General features: G+C 40.2%; 1 protein-coding gene across 2 annotated transcripts in view; it reads right to left on the bottom strand.

The window, feature by feature from the left end:
- ANKRD44 (ankyrin repeat domain 44) overlaps positions 1-17,000 on the bottom strand; it is a 325,289-nt gene that overhangs the window by 91,734 nt on the left and 216,555 nt on the right. The window contains exons 12-16 of one of the 2 annotated variants that reach the window (XM_047083714.1): positions 16,471-16,534; positions 14,400-14,468; positions 12,623-12,763; positions 10,880-10,963; positions 6,739-6,850 (exon numbers count right to left, since the gene is read on the bottom strand). In XM_047083714.1, the coding sequence (XP_046939670.1) occupies positions 6,739-6,850; positions 10,880-10,963; positions 12,623-12,763; positions 14,400-14,468; positions 16,471-16,534 (470 nt within the window). The remainder of the gene's footprint in view (positions 1-6,738; positions 6,851-10,879; positions 10,964-12,622; positions 12,764-14,399; positions 14,469-16,470; positions 16,535-17,000) is intronic. The other variant, XM_047083715.1, reaches the window with a different exon arrangement.

Raw genomic sequence — 17,000 nt, 5'->3', positions numbered from 1 at the left:
GACACTAGGAAATATACACTTCTGACCCATCATTGGTGGGGATGGAGTATTTCTCAAACACAGACCTCTTTTTATTTAATTTCTGGCAAGCAAGCTCTGGTCAGAGCTATTTAGTCTTCAGATTTATCATATGCCAGTCTACCGGCCCCTAAATTTCATGGAACACATATCAGGGATCCAAGCCATCTCCTTGAAGCTTCTGTGACTGGGCTTGGGGTCAGGTGAAATCATCCTTAGCCTCTGCTATGGTGGGAGGGGAGCAGCAGTGGGATTCATAGCAGACCTGTCTCCAAAGAAATCTGTTCTCGGATCTCCAACTTCTTAAATGGGGAAGGAGGCCATGGGTTGGAACACTTGTATTTCACTCTGAAATGTGAAATGTCATGTGCCCCATGAAATGAAATGAAATGCCCCACTTTCCTGGGGCATACACCTGGTTGAATGATTCCTTCATCGATTGCCAAATTCATTCACAGTAAAGACACACAAAAAAATTCTGCTGTATTACAAAGAAATAAATGAAACATTGTGTCATAAAATACTGTCTATTCCACTCTTCTGAATACAGATTCATGTCACATTCTGATTCAAATTTTGTGAGTTTTTACATTTACATTGCTAGCCCAGGAGGCTGCCAGTGGCATCAAAAGATCTGTGCCCACCCCTCCATTCCCTCCCTGAGAGTTCCTCATAAGATTTTATGTTTCTCTTCAACTAAATTAGGAGAAAAAAACAAGACCAGCATTGTTGAGGTCTCCTCTGCCCATTGGAAGTCTTCTTGCTGGGAGGTCATATACACCTCCAGGCACATCTCTGACATGCACCTCTGGGGGCAGAAAAACACCATCAGGGACTTGTTTGGGGCTGGGGTTCATGTTTGCTGGTTTTTCATCTTCTCATATTTAGATGACTGCTTGTAACCCTCCTCTTTTTCACTGCTTTCTCAGCCTTCAGAAGCTTAATTAGACATTGCCAATGTAAGTACATCTTATACAGAGCCATGTAGTAATGGTTTCTTAAGGTCCTGTGATAAACGCAAGAACCAACCAAAACATTAAGTAGTTTATCTCAAAGCAGCATAATTTCAGAGTTCAGTTGCCCAAGATATACTTATCTTCAGAGAATCCCAGAAACTCCTTGGAGAGACAGGTAGGGGCATCTGTCACCCCCACAGACTCTCACAGTTGAAGTTCAAGTTAGCTTGTAACAGTGAAAGGAGGCGAAGGTCCCAGGGAAGGAGCCAAATTCCAAGTAATTTGGCATGGTATAATCTCGGACTGAATTTAATCACAGGCCTGGAGTTTTCAAACAATCTTTCTAAATTTCTGCAGGCAATTTACGTAATTATATTGGCACATACATTTTTCCATTTCAATAACAAAGCCACAAAGATCTTTATGTTCGCAGACAAATCTTTAATACTATAAAAGAAAAGCAGCACGCCAATATAAACTCACAAATTCCAAATAGGGGCATGATTCTGAAATTTTTCCCTTCAGAGCTAGTAAGATGCATTCCAAGAAAGGGGAGGCACAGGGCTCTCCTTTGCCAACTCCCTTCCTCCGCTCAGACATAAGTTGTATTCAGACATGAGATGCTTTATTAGCCAAGTCTCTTCCATTCTGCTTTGATATTTTGAGCTCAATTGATTATGACTTATCACAGCTCTCAGCATGTGTTTGTGGGGAGATTTTTGCTTGTACCCATAGTACATACGTTTTTTATCACAACCAGCTGAGAACACTGGCCTAAGTAGGCAAACTTGGCAGAATCCTGAGCCTTGGCTATTCTACCAAGGCTAAGGAGTTCATACTACTTTCTAGAAGTTGTTTGCTCAAGGAATGAATTCCATATAACTTTATATGAGGGAAGTAGAATGAAAATGACTAAAATAATTTCTGTTCCCTTTTGATTACAGCAAAATAGGCTGAACACAAAGTATGGTTTATAAATTTTAAGCTTATGATCACAGACAGGAGCCATGGACCATGAATGCCAAGTAAGCCCATACCAAGTTAAATGTCAGAGTCAAGTAAAATCTGCATCAAAATTAATGATACATATTTAATGATATGCATAATCACAATAATTGCTCAACTAGATGAGAAGAGAGGTGAAAGACAAATGTTACCAACCTTACTAATCAGCTGGCTCCGAAGGCCACCCACCCTCCTCAATGCTACACCGGCTCCCAAAGGACTAAGGCCCTGGTCTCACAGGAGAGGTTCAGGGGCTATGAATACTGATTTGCTCCACTCCTTCCACAGGCCAGAAACATAGGCTAGGCAATGAGACATAAAGAAATGATTCCCTGCATACTTCCTGCTGTGAGGCTCAAGTAAGCCATTCAGGGCTACTAGAAACATGCCTTTCACTGGCGTAATTCTAGCACCTGGCACAGAGTCAGGATCGATTTGTTAAAAGGATCCCCCACCCCGCTGAAGGACAGGGGTGTTTGTGTGGTGAGATGAGGGAGCAGACTGGCATGGCAGTGGTGAGTCTGAGGAATGTACCTTACCTAGCATACTGGTGAGGTGGTTTACTTTCCTAATATCTAGCACCCAAAGAAATGGGGCTTTTAAGGAATTTGAGGGTATTGTAGTCCTAGAGAAAGAGACAGGGTATAAGTTAGAAAAGGCGCCCTTCAAAAACCCTACTTGTTGTATCAAGAACAAGCCTGGGGTGCCTGGGTGGCTCAGTTGGTTGAGCATCCGACTTTGGCTCAGGTCATGATCTCACGGTTTGTGAGTTCGAGCCCTTCATCAGGCTTACTGCTGTCAGTGCACAGCCTGCTTTGGATCTTCCGTGCCCCCTTTCTCTGACCCGCCCCCACTCTCTCTTTCAAAAATAAATAAACATTAAAAAAAATTTTTTTTAAAGAACAAGCCTTATTCTCATCACAAGGGAAAAAAACACTTCCTTTTCTTTTTCTTTTCTTTTCTTTTCTTTTCTTTTCTTTTCTTTTCTTTTCTTTTGTGTGTGTGTGTGTGTGTGTGTGTGTGTGTGTATCTATATGAGGTAATGGATGTTAACTAAACTTATTGTGGTAATTATTTCACGATACATGTAAGTCAAGTCATTATGCTGTATACCTTAACCTAATATGTTGTTGTCAAATATATCTCAATAAAACTGAAAGAAAAAATAATTAAATGGCATTCCTGGCATGTGACGAACATGTAGTAAATGCCATTAATGGTGGTCTCAGCCACTCCCAAATCTGTTCACAGTGCTGCGAGCCAGCAGTATGGCTAAGATGGCTGCAGTGGTCTGGCTCTATGATGCTGGTCCTAGGGGAGAGCTCAGGACTGTGTGTTGAGTGGGAGGGAGCAGGTACAAGAATGTTGATAGCTTGCTTAGGATCTCTGCTTAGTTGAACCACACCCCAAGAGGAATTGGAGGATGCATTCCAAAATGGAAATATACAGAACGTTCCATACAACCACAATCATTCAGGGTTATGAGGAGAATTTTCATCCTGTCTGTGTTATAAATAACCCACTGAGGTCCTTTCCTGAAAGCAAACAATGATGACCTTTCTACCAATTTATATTGATAGTCTGGCTTTCTCAGCTGACAGTACAAATTAAGACCACTGAATACTTTCCCTACCCACTTTTGAATGTCTTAAAATTGCCAAGAATAATCATTTCTTTGTAAATCACATAGGGCAAGTTTCGATATAATCAAGGGGTAATTTCATTATTAGACAGAACTTGCAAAACCTTCTTAGGGACAGAAAATGTTTTTGTTGGATAACAGAAATAGTGGCCCTGAAATGGCTTTCCTGAAAAATGAAAATAATATGCAATATATTATTTACATAGAAAGAAAATGTTACAGAACAATCATTCTCAGAGTTACTCATGCTATGGGATTAAACATAACTCCTCAAAGTACTTTAAAACAGCAAAGTTATTAAGACTATAATAACTTTGTAATAAAAGTTTGTATGTCCAGTTATGACATGTGGTTTTCATAGAGAAGACCAATTAAAGACAGCTGTGTCTTAAGTACATTTTGGAATGCAGGCTTATGACGGGTAGTAACAATAGTAAGCCTTCACTCTCTGCCACTGATTACTAAACACACAGACACACACACGTACAAACTTTGGGAGGAGCCTTTCTTATATGGGACCTAAACATAGAGTCCTATATGGTGATAGGTCTAGATCAACTTCCACAGCAATGCTGGTGTTGGGAGGCAGAAGTGACCCTGTCTTACATCTTAACCAGTTCCTTCCAAGCTTTTGCTCTATGCTGAAAAGGCTTGAGTGGTGGTAGAGCTTTGCCCTGCAACGGAAAGCAGCATGGTATAGAAAATATTTTTTGTTTTTTATATCAGGAATCCTGATTCATGAGACTGCTTCTTCCACTGACCAGGGCTATGTCTTTGGCACAAACCAGTTAATGCCCTGCGGTTTGGTTTGCCCATCTATAAGATAAAGGATTGCCCCTTGGCCACTTGTGGTTCTCCATTAAAGTCCATCTTACAGAAGGCTATGAAATCATTGGCTTTCTACATCTTCCTAGGAAACTGGATGGTTTTAAAATATGTCTATAAATCCTTTGACACTCTTCCCTTTGAAAGGTGGAGTCTACTTCTCCTTTCTAGGGTAACCCTGTGTGACCTTCAAGGCTAGATCATTAAGACTGATACTGTCTTTCTCTCATTCATTCTCACACTGGCTCTCTCCCACTCTCTTCTGGATCCCTGAAGTGATCTTCTGGATCACTCCTTTTGATCCCTGAGCTACCACGTAAGATATCCAGCTATTCTGAAACCACCATGCTAGAGAAAACCACAGAAAGAAGCCCCCCAGAAGCTATTTAAATCTTACAAGCCAGGTAACTGACATGAGTGAAGAAGCGTTTGAGATTATCCCAGCCTCAGACATTGTCTGTAATCTCATAGGATATCTTTAACAATAACTACTCAGCTCAGCCACTCCTGAATTCCTGATCAATAAGAGATATTAAATAATTGCTGTTGTTTTAAGCCACTAATTTTGGGGTAATTCATTTGCAGCCTCTGTAACTGGAAGGGGAACTATAACAGAATCAGGAGTAGGGGGAAAATGACACCTTCAAGGTCAAACAAGGAAGTCTTCAGCAACCACAAGAACCTCAGGAAAGGAGACTTAGAAGTCTTCAAGAATGATGATGGTAGATATAATTCACCAATAAATGCCACACCTAGCAACACCAGAATAATCACCTCTCTATTTTCAAATGTTTATGAACATTTCCCCACATTCACGGTTAAGAGAAATATAGTAAGAATGACCCTAAGTGGAACCACTGAAATCTGGCAGCAAGGTCAAAGGTAAAGGAACCAGCTAGAACATCATTCAGTCATTTCTATGGAGGCACTGACACAACTGCTTGCTGGCTTTCCGCCTCAGGCCTTCCTTAATAGATTGTGCAGTTGATAAAGTGCAAGTGTTTTCTCAAACATATCTCCCCAATAACTCTGAAAAGTAGGACTACTCCATTTATTTATGTATTTATTTAATTAAAAAATGTTTATTTGTTTTTGAAGGAGAGAGAGAGACAGAACATGAGCAGGGAGGGGCAGAGAGAGGGAGGAAGACACAGAATCCAAAGCAGGCTCCAGGTTCCAAGCTGTCAGCCCAGAGCCCGATGTAGGGCTCGAACTCACAAACTGGGAGATCATGACCTGAGCTGAAGTTGGTTGCTTAACCGACTGAGCCACCCAGTCTCCCCAGGACTACTCCTTTTAAAAAGAAAAGGAAAAGAGATGGAGTCCACTGAGGGAGGTGGCACCTACCAATGGACCAAAGATAGTGAGTTTGCGATGCTCCATGCGTCCTAGTGAAGCTGACCCATGGGCGATGCTCAGGAGATGACAAATGGTGGCCAGCAGCCAGGATTTAACCACAAATCTGTAGTTTTTCTTCCTGGTCCACCCAGTGTTTTTGAAATAGGAAATTTCACATAAAGAGTCTACATTTCTAGCTTTCCTTGAAACACTGGAGTTCATCCCTGAGTATGAATTACCACCTGATCTCACTCACTGGAGCTGACTGGCTGTTTCTCCCTTTAGACATAACATGTCCTACTGGTCACAGTCCCCACTGCTCCCTATTGCTCTACACCTGGGCTCACTTCAATGGCTTACTTTCCATTCCTGTCCCTGTGGTCATTTAAGTTTGTGTCTGATGACCTATACCAGTAGAAGAATTTCTGACTCCAAAACCCCAGGTGTTTTTTGATAGCTGCAGGTTTGAAATTTGGGGCAGTTTGGAAATTCCAATAAATTTTGCTGTTGAGCCCTTGTCAATTTCTCTCTCTAGACTACAAATGTGGGACCATGACAAACCCATATGCCTAGCAGCTATGTAAGTCATCTTACAACACATAGGGTGATAAGTGTGACTGGAAATATATACTGAACCTATTTGATACATCCAAATTATCTTTAAAATACAAACTGTCCATACAGAGGTCTAACATTCCTAGTCCAAGTTAATATGGAAAAGCAGTAGCTGTGAGATTAGGATGCACAGAAATGAAACAATGAGATCTACCTGTTGTAAAGTAAACATATAATCATTTACCACAGAATATCTTCAAGGTGATTTCTAGTGGGGACTTAATTAGGCAGTGAGGGCATTTGTGAGAGATTAAGACCGGCATTTTCAGGGTTGGGTCTGTGTGTGGTGTGGTGTGTGTGTGTGTGTTAGAGGAAACAAAACAAGACAGAACAGCTTACCAATTCCAGACATTGTCTGTGGCCATAGGCAGCAGCATAATGTATGCTATTGTAACCTTCTTTGTCCCGGATAGATGGGTTTGCATCATTTTGAAGCAGAAACTCTAGACATCTGCAAGTATAAAAATGGGGTGTTATTTTAGAAAACATCTCTAGATTAAAAGTTATAATTAATGTAAATATTCTCCTATTATAAATGTTCCACAAAGCACTTTGTGAATTTAAGTGTTTCTTTAAAAGTCCTACAGCAATGGGTGCCTGGGTGGCTCAGTCGGTTATGCTTCTAACTCTTGATCTTGACTCAGGCCATGATCTCACAGTTCATGAGTTTGAGCCCTGCACTGTCAGTGCAGAGCCTGCTTGGGATTCCGTCTCTCCCCCTCTCTGTTCCCCCCTCTCTCTCTCTCAAAATAAATAAACTTTTAAAAATATCCTACAGCAATGAAGGTTTATGTATTAAAAGTTTTACTTGTTTGTGTTTTCTGTATCCATCTTTACTTCAGCTTAAAATAGCCATTCTAGAATTCAGGAAAAGCCTTAGGAACAAGAGGGTAGTTAAGTACCGTCCCCCACCTCAATTTATTGAAAGTACTATCTCCTCCTCACTGAGTTGTTTTAATGTCATTATCAATTATTGCATATTTATCCATACATGGGCTCATTTCTGGACTCTGTTCTGTTACAATAATCCATTTGTCTCTTCCTGCATTGATTGGTTTTGTTTTTATAGTTTGCATACAATTTTATATTAGTTTCAGGTGTACAACATTGTGATTCAGCAATTCTATACATTATGCTGTGCTCACCACAGCAAGTGTAGCTGCCGTCTGTCACCAATGTTACTACAATATTATTGATTCCCTGTGCTGCACTTTTCATCTCCATGACTTATTTATTTTACAACTGGAAATTTGTATCTCTAATCCCCTTTACCTATTTTGCCCATTCTTCCGCCCCTATCCTCTGGCAACCACCAGTTTGTTCTCTGTACTTATGAGTCTGTGTCTGGTTATGTTTGTTTGTTCACCTGTTTTGTTGTTTCGATTCCACACATAAGTGAAATTATATGATATTTGTCTTTACCTGACTTACTTCACTTAGCATAATAAAGAATAATTAAGCCTCTTTTTCCTTTTCACCTTAAAGTACAGAACCTGGTACTGAAAGTTCCACGTTCAAAAGATGAGCTCTCAAATGTAACAAAGAAGTGGTCAGGCCATTACAGCAAGAGAGAGGGATCTACTTTTAACCTTGCTATTGGAGACTACCATCAATCCAAAGGTTAGAAAATGAAAATTAGGAAGAATAAGAAAATAACAACAGCAAAAGAACTTAAGAATAGCCCAAATAATAAAAAGATTAAAGGAGCGGGCACTTAAAAAATATAAAAGATTAATTCAGTAACCACATCTGAAGAAAGACGCTTACATTGCATCATTATGTATAGACTAGAACAAAATAATTAATAATAAACTTAGAAAGCCTTTTTGGAAAGAATTATAATTTTTCTAAAAGAGCCACAATCTTTACAATGGGTTGGAGGTAGGGGTGTGATGTGGCTCCGACTTGGCTGAAATGCCCCAAAGCCCAGGACACAAGTGCCGGGGGATGTAGGAATTCTGTTCAAGGTCTTCTGGTCAAAGAGGGAATAAGTAGTCAGGAAGCACCACTCCATAATTTCAGTTTTATATCCATGGCAGTGGGACAAATGTGTCCTCTACAAGGTCAAGCTGATTCAATTTCATACTCAAATCAAGATTCTCAAATGCTCAAATTATACTTACATCAAAATATGCAATGGAAGCATGTACATTAAATAAGACCATCCAAGGGAAAATGCCTATTGTTTCCTCAAACACTTTATTTTTGGTTCTAATTTTTTTAAAGTTTTTATTTTAATTCCAGTTAGTTCACATACCGTGTTATATTAATTTCAGGTGTACAATACAATAATTCAACACTTCCATACATCATCCTGTGACTCAAACACTTACCTATCTTTTGGCATAAGGCAAAAGGAGTAAATAAGTCACACACAGAGACGACTAACACAGATATTTTAATTTCTAGAAAAACTGATAAAAGACACAAATTTTTTACACCAAATATCTACAAGTTACCTGATTTATCCATCAAATGCTCCATAATAAATCAAACTATTATTGGAGTTCTGATATCATTCTGTCTTTGGTGATTTGTACCTTAAAAGGAAGTCTTTTTTTATTTTGGCAATTAAATGTCCATGGACAGGATCCCAGGTATGACTCATTTTAAATAGAATTTGGCTCTTGAAATAAAATCATTCAATAGGAAAAGGGTTCTAGTGGATTCACAACCCCCAGCTCCTGAAAGAGTCACATTGTAAAAAACCAGTTGGCGGATTTAATATGTAATTCGGAAAACACTTGGAATTGCTCCCAAAGTGTCATTTACCCCAGGATATAGCTGAACTATACTACCAGCAGTGTGATTTGAAAAGACAACAGCACTGTAGAATTTGAATATTCTCCATATCGTTTCCAAGGGAAAATACATTCCACTTTTTTTTTTAATTTTTTTTAACGTTTATTTATTTTTGAGACAGAGACAGAGCATGAACGGGGGAGGGTCAGAGAGAGAGGGAGACACAGAATCGGAAGCAGGCTCCAGGCTCTGAGCCATCAGCCCAGAGCCTGACGCGGGGCTCGAACTCACAGACTGTGAGATCGTGACCTGAGCTGAAGTCGGACGCTCAACCGACTGAGCCACCCAGGCGCCCCAATACATTCCAGTTTTAACTGGGGATGCTTATCTCTTCTCCTCCCAGGGCTGTGGCTACCACTTTGGGCACCTGCGCTGCAAAATCAAGACCTGCACGTTAAGTCAGAGATGTATCTGGATGAGAGATGTAGCCTCTCTGCTCCGAAGAGCTCTCAGGAAGCCTGGTTCCCTGCCTCCCCTGCCTGTCCTGCTTTTTCCGTCTCCATCAGCCGTAAGAGGGTAAGAGGGCTGCTCTTGGCACGATTTCACTGGAGAAGGGGGCGCTGGCTGATGTGGCTTAAAATTCTACAGTCTTTGAATATCATTAAGTTTGGAATATTAGGGCAAAACCTTGGTCATTCTGCTTTACTCATGGCTATGTTTCCTGTCCCCACCCCAGTAACAGCCCAAGTTACGTCCCACAACCTATATCAGGGCCACACTTTCTAACTTCTCTTCCACAATGGTCTGGACCTGGGAGGACAGCCCAGTGGACAGTGGGAAGACCCTAGAGGGGACACAAGCCTTCAGGTCACAAAGAAATTGGTTCTTCTGACAACTGGAGAAGAGAATAAACAAGTTAGGAACTGTGTGGGTGCAGACTCTTAAGAGAACTGTATCCACTAGTTTCAAGGAGGCGGGACACAAAGTGTGGGCAGCAATCATTCCTTTGTTCATTTGTTTAACAAACAGTCACTGAACACCAGCGACACGCTGGCTACTGCACTGAGCAGAGCACAACCTTCACACTCTGCTTTGTTGCACAAGGACTCTCAGAGGATGAGGCATTACAGCTTCCTGTGCATCAACCCCCCTGGGTGACGGCAAGGACTCTGGCCCTTGTCACAGTACTAGCTAAGTCTCTGTCAGAAGCCAGAGAGAGAGAGGTGGGATGAGGTGGGGCAGGAGAAGTTGTGGGAAAGAGTGAAGGACTATTTGTGAGCTGATGTTTGTGGGTTGGGGAGGGGAGGGAGAACACAACCACAGTATTGCACGCTGAAATTTCAAAACATTTATTTATAGAACCTGGTAAATAGTTACCCCCCAGGTCATTAAAAGAGAGCCGATGGCCTGAGAGGAGGCTTAATGTGTCCCCTGAGGCATATGATGCATGGCAGTCAAAAATGATATTTAAGACACCTGTTCCTAAAAACTGCTGACCAATCACAGTGATGGTCTTGGCAAAGGGTTCAATTTTAGGAAGAGTTCCTTGTGTAAAAATAGCATAATTAAGGGATATATTAAAAGAACCATTTCCTCTTCACTAAAGGCAAGCCCATATCGCTTCCTCAATATCCCAAATCAAACCCTAGAATAGCAAGGGCTGCCCTACGTGACAACCCAGAAAAGCAGACAAGCATCAGTAATTACAACTTGTGCTTTAAGCTGAGAAGAAACTTACAATGCGGCTTCCTTTTCCTTCAGCTCTCTGGCTCTTTCAAGTTCTTCTGAATTTTCATGGGCATTTCCTAAGATAGTCTTACTTCTCAACATAAGGGAAAGAAAAAAATTACAATTATTTGTTTTAATGGCAAGGCTGCTAGTGATTTTGGTACAACTTCTATCTCAACATCTTTTCCCCCAACCCAAAAGAAATAAGCACTCCTGATTTTCATTGAGGATCTACGTGGTTCTCTTAAAGGCCATCCAGTAAATCTATTCTCTCCCAAGAAACCCAACTGAGAACATGACTTTCCTAGAATTTCCACCCTGGTTTCAGTAAGTAAGAAAACAATCAAGTCGTCCTCCCCTCTATAAATATCCTAAACTCCCCAAGTAAATAGGAGGCAATTTAGCTTAGACCTCCCTGACTCCTACCACATTCCTTGTTGCCTCCTTGTCAGTTCAGCATCTCACTTATCCAGGAATGGGGTTCTAGTCACTCTTCAACTGACAGAGAAATTCTTCATCACATAGGATTCCTTTCTCAGCTTTAACATTGAAGTGTACTTGCTCCCACATTCTTTTCTAAGTGAGCAGCATAGAGCCTGCTATGTAGTAGGGTCTCAATAAATGTTTGTCGAATTAATAACCTATGGGTCTACGGGATCCAGAGTGTAGGGACATCAGATTTGCCAATATTATGTAAACATAAAAAGAAAAATAGTGTTTCCCAAACTGGAAATATGGATTATAATCCATTATGGAATTATGAAATTAATTTAGTAGATTGCAGTAATTAGGGTTTTTTTAACAAGATAAAAGAGAAAATATCAGAATCATCACACAGAGTAAAAGTAAATATGGTTTTATGAAATTCTGCCTCCTTTTTACACACACACACACACACACGTCTATATAGACATATAGGTATTTAAAACCTATATATTTGAGTACATATACTGGGTCATGACATCAAATGTATTTCTTACCGTGGGTCACTGTGTAAAATATTTAAAAGCCACTGCTGCATACGAATAGAATTTAGCACTGACCCAGAATCAATTCCGTAACACAGAGTGGCAAGTAAGTCAATAGTTCTCCAAACAGGGTCACCAAAAAGCATTCCTCTGAAGGAGGCCCTGGTCCTCAAGTCTTTGAGAACAATCTCATAAGCTGTGGGCACCTCTCACACCGTTTCCACCTGACCTGGTTCACTTCTGCTTTTCATCCCTGGACACCTAGGATCCAAACATGTCCAGGGCATCCAGCCTCTCTCCAGCTCCTGATAGAGCATTCTTGCCCAGGTTTGGAAAGAGTGCCAATTTTACACATACCGACGCTGCATTTGAAGGCTATTGGGATTATACACGGATGGATATTTTCGACACGTGACGTATTTATTAGCGAATGTAAGTTTGAGAGCCAATGAAGCATTTAAGTGGTGATGATGGCAACTGCAGTATATGACAAAATAAATCACAGCTGATCTCGAATGAACTGAAAACATGGGCTTGACAGCTCCACTTGGCATTCAACCCAAAGACGAGAGAAGAGAAATAATTGGGCAGTGACACGTAATAATCAAACATAAAGAGAGCAGAATGGGAAAACTGGGGTTAGGGATGAGGCAATTCTAACTCCTCTGGCCCTGGATGAGAGAGATTCTTCACTCAAGTTTCCATGAGGCAGTATGAAGAAAACTGAGTAAACCCTCCCCCTGTAGCCATACCCCCAAAGTAAATTTGAGCAAGGCTGTTTTTACTTTCTATCCATGTCTGATGCAGCAGCATAGTGCAAAGCTGTCCGTCCCCAGTCATCTGTTTCATTAACGTTGGCCCCTGTGGTCACTAATGTCTCAATACAATGGAAATGACAATTTGCAGCTGCATAGTGCAAAGGCGTCCTGAAAAACAAAGAGCAATTTCTTACTTCATTCAGTCTGAAAAACAGACCTCCCCACCCCCCGCCCCAATCATCAGCATTAGCACTGACAGCCTTATTCCTGGGAGTGGGGAAAGCTCTTCAGCTCTCAGAGTGTGGATGCCAAGGGACATGCCTTCATTTGAATTTATACATTGGAGCTGAGGATACAAAGACAGTGGCTTCAGACACGGCCACCTACCTGAGGATCTATCCTTTCTTTCCATTCCTAGTGCCTATCCTGGTTCAGACCTACATTACTGCTCTTTCAGACTATTGCAATACCATCCCTATTGGCCTCCTTAGCTCTAATCAAATTTCTATCTATTTCTAATTGGTATGAATGAAGAACTGGATTTTCTAAGGTCCAATACCCACATACGACATCCTGTTCTAAAGCCATCGGTCCTCTCTACTGAGCAAAGCCTTGATTCCTTAGTCTGGAATGGAAGACCTCCCCAAGCTGGGCCCAAACTACCTTTATAAAGTATCTGTCTCTTCCCTGGATGCACCCATTACTACAAGCCCCTTGGGGGTAGGGATGTAGGTTAATGGGAAGAACAATGCCCATGAGCTATACCAAACCACATCCCCTCTCTGGGCCTGGGCTTGCTCACCCTTGCTTCAATAAGGACCTGTGAGCAGCTGTCCCCTAACATCTATTCTAGGTCTAAAATTCCTAGAATTTTACATGCACATGTAAATTTATTACATGTATAACTCATTTAGTTTCTCCAAGCCACTTTTATTCATCTATTAGAAAAGGATAATAAGCATCCCCATATATCTCATAGAGAGACCATGAAAAACCAAATGGGTAATATATAAGAAACACATGCACCTTATAAAGAGTAAGGCATTGCAGAAACATGAAGCAATTTATTTTATATTACTTATTTTTAGTCCCCAATTATTTAACAGTTTATCTGGTGTGCCTAGCCAATATTTAGGGTATAATAATCAAATGAATTACTTTATATCAGAGTGAATAACTACTTCAAGAACTATTGATTAATTTTCAAGTACCACTCTTTTATATTTTAAAGTCAATGTATGGGCTCTTTTACTAGTTGACTTTCTCCTCTTTCATCCCCCCAAAAGTAAATTATAAGTATTTTACAAGATCCAGTCCTGTTCCTCAGGAGAGCCATGGACAGGTAAGAGGAGAGACAAAACAGAGAGTCCACTAGAACTGTGTGATATGTGCTTCAGTTGTGAAGTATGGAGGGTACCAGGGGAAGGGGAGGGAGGTGTTACTTAACCTAAGTCTGGAAGGGTGGGTAGGAGTACCATAGATAGGTTGGTAAGAGAAGAAATCTGTAGCAACTCCAAGAGCCAGGGTGCATGTGGAGAGGAGGGGTAGAGAGATGCATGGAAAAAAAAAAAAAACTGGAAGAAGACACAACTGACATTTCTAAACAGAGCTGCGAGAGGAGATGCCTTCCTTGGGGCTTGTGCCTGCTTTGTTGTGTTTCACTACAAAAAGGGATTTCCTTCTGAGGACAGAATCTCCCCAGCTAGCTTCCCTGTTTACCATTTCAGTATAACATGATTTCCAGATGGATTGCTCCCCACTCCTTTTACTTAGGCACTTGAAGCAGAGTTCCCTGTTTACATACCTCCCACACTTGTCCTTTTTATGGAAATCTGCTCCGCTGCTCTGCAAGAGTTTTATACATTCCACGTTACTAGAAAGACAGGGAAAACATTATTAAGATGGTAGACGTCAATTGCTTGGGCTACCTTCAGAAAGAGCTGTTTTTGGTGAAGTGTGGGCCAAGATGAAATGATAGTTCCAGCTTTAAATTCTGCTAACACAAAAACAACGTGAACATATGAGGAAGGTAATATTGCAAGGATCTAAAGTTCCTGGAATTCCTTTTTCCATAAATCAATGCATGAAAGAGCCTGATGGAACATTTTCAATTCCATGACCAAGGTATTTAATTTTTACATGGTTATTATTACATGATTAAACCTTTAAGTGATGGTTTCATCATTTATCCTAAAATTCTCTTTCAAAAGCATCAAGGGTTTGGGAAATAACCCCTTAAACATATGATGATTTTGCATCACCTTTAAACAATGAGCCAGAATGGAGAAGCATTACCTTTTATCACAGCAGAATGAATTCACTGTGATAACTGTTTTCAACCCAGACTCTCCATAATGGAAAATAAAACAGCTGCATTTCCCTGTCTTTGTAATATAGGTAAATAAATGTGCAAAAAATAAAAGGCCAAAAGTGATGTAATGGAGCATAGTGATCTTCCAAAGCTTCTTTGTCATTTGCAGAAGCAATAAATCATATTTAGTAAAGAAAAAAGGACCCACTGAAGTGAATTTTCCTATTGAAGGGCATGTAGCTGAATATTAATTCTACTAGGAATTTCAGATATGAATCCAGAATGGTGTGTTTCCACTTTCCGTGTAGGTCTGATATTTTTTTCAAATGTCGGCATAAAAAGAGACAATCATCCATTATTGTTTTAAACTTGGAATGCTGAGTAGTCGTCTCAGATTTACTATTTTATTATCATTTAAGTATGAAAAATGATCTCATTAATGATGAACCTGAGCAGGGTGCCCCCCCATCCACCCTTTGTAGTCACCTCTCTCAGAGAACTAGCTGTTTCTGTCATCAAATATAAGAACTTTCTGAGACCATTATGTGTCTGTGTAGTGTGCCCGTTGATAGGAGGCACCTGTCTCTTACTGAATGAACCCAAAGGATCAAGGGCAGAGGCAGATCTAGTTGTGTGGCTCATGAGACTCATTTGGGGAGAGGGGTTGGGTAGAGGGAGATTCATTTAAAAAATAATACATAACTATGAATATAAAACTAAATACAAGATTTTGGAAGGGACCCATGCAAATAAAGGCCCTGAAGTTTCACAGTCAACCCACCTCTGATAAAGAGGTAATGCCTTTGATAATGTACAGATGACAAATGGGGAGGTATTGCTTCTCCTTAAGGACAAGAAACTTGATTAAGAACTAACACATTACCCAAACAAGGTCATCTGAGAGAGGCCATGTTTGGTCAATATATGGTCATATATCAATAACATATTGATCAGAGGCTTAATTTCACCACTGATATGAAGAAGAGTACCTGATTAAAACATGCTTTCTACAACTTAAAAAAAAAAAAGGCAAGGATTAAATCATTTCTTGCCTATCCTTTGGGTTTTCTTGACCTTTGTTCACATTTAACCATTTAAGTACTTAAAAATCAGCTTTGAAATAAGGACAAAAATATCTGCAAATAAACATGAACTAATTCAATCTTGGATTCCCTTGCGCATCATCCATCTACTAGCAACAACAAAAAAAGAAAAACTTAGGAACAAATCTCAAATTATTTTCTTTTGGTAGAGTATCAGCTAGATACACATTCTATAAGGCTTGAAGACATACAATTTAAAAAAAATAAGGAAAAGGAAGAGAACGGAAAACACAAGAAAAATGATTTTCTATATGAGATGGGCCAACAATTTTTCTTTAGAAGAACAAACGTACAATTAATCTGCAAGTGCAATAGTGATAGTGATATTTGGTGTTGGTAGAAATGATTCTTTACCCATCTTACTACAGAAATTGACTTTGATTCACAGACAACTTGAGTCAATGAAGATAAATTAGAGGAGTTAAGTCATGAAATAACAACTGAAATTGCTAACTACTCACCCTCCTGCAGCGGCAGCATGAAGGCACGTTCTTCCAAATTTATCTGGGGTGTCTATTTCAAAGCCTGCAGACAGCACGTGCTCATTACTAAACAAGGATACTATGCTATACTTTTGTCCTAGTTAAACCACAAGAAACATTGCAGAGACAGAAAAATCAGTTAGTAGAAAAACCAGAATGCAAGCAATTGTAGTCAGAAAGAGGTTGTCATGGAAACGAATGGTAACTGCTCAAGCTTGGCAATTTTATAGGAAGAACCGTGAAGTCTAGAAGAATTTATTTTCACATTCAGCCCTGGGTGAACCACAGCCCCATATTTCAATCCCAGGGTAGAAATTTATGAAACCAATTTGAGATAAGTAGGGCAATAGGCAGACAGAACACATGGAGAAAACATGGACAGCAAAGGAGTAATCTTAACATGCTGGAGTAGATATTTTCTTATGTGTATTATTAGCTTTCAGTTGGTTTAAGATCTGGGAAACATGCTTTCATGCAGGGATTATTTTTAAACATGCCAAAAGCAGCGA

The sequence above is a fragment of the Lynx rufus genome, unplaced genomic scaffold, assembly GCF_022079265.1.
Source record: "Lynx rufus isolate CCGP_SWC_20201006 ecotype Redwood Valley unplaced genomic scaffold, mLynRuf1.p SCAF_2, whole genome shotgun sequence".
Lineage (NCBI taxonomy): Eukaryota > Metazoa > Chordata > Mammalia > Carnivora > Felidae > Lynx > Lynx rufus.
The sequence above is the reverse complement of the archived record's forward strand: the minus strand, read 5'-3'. Positions and strand labels throughout refer to the sequence as shown.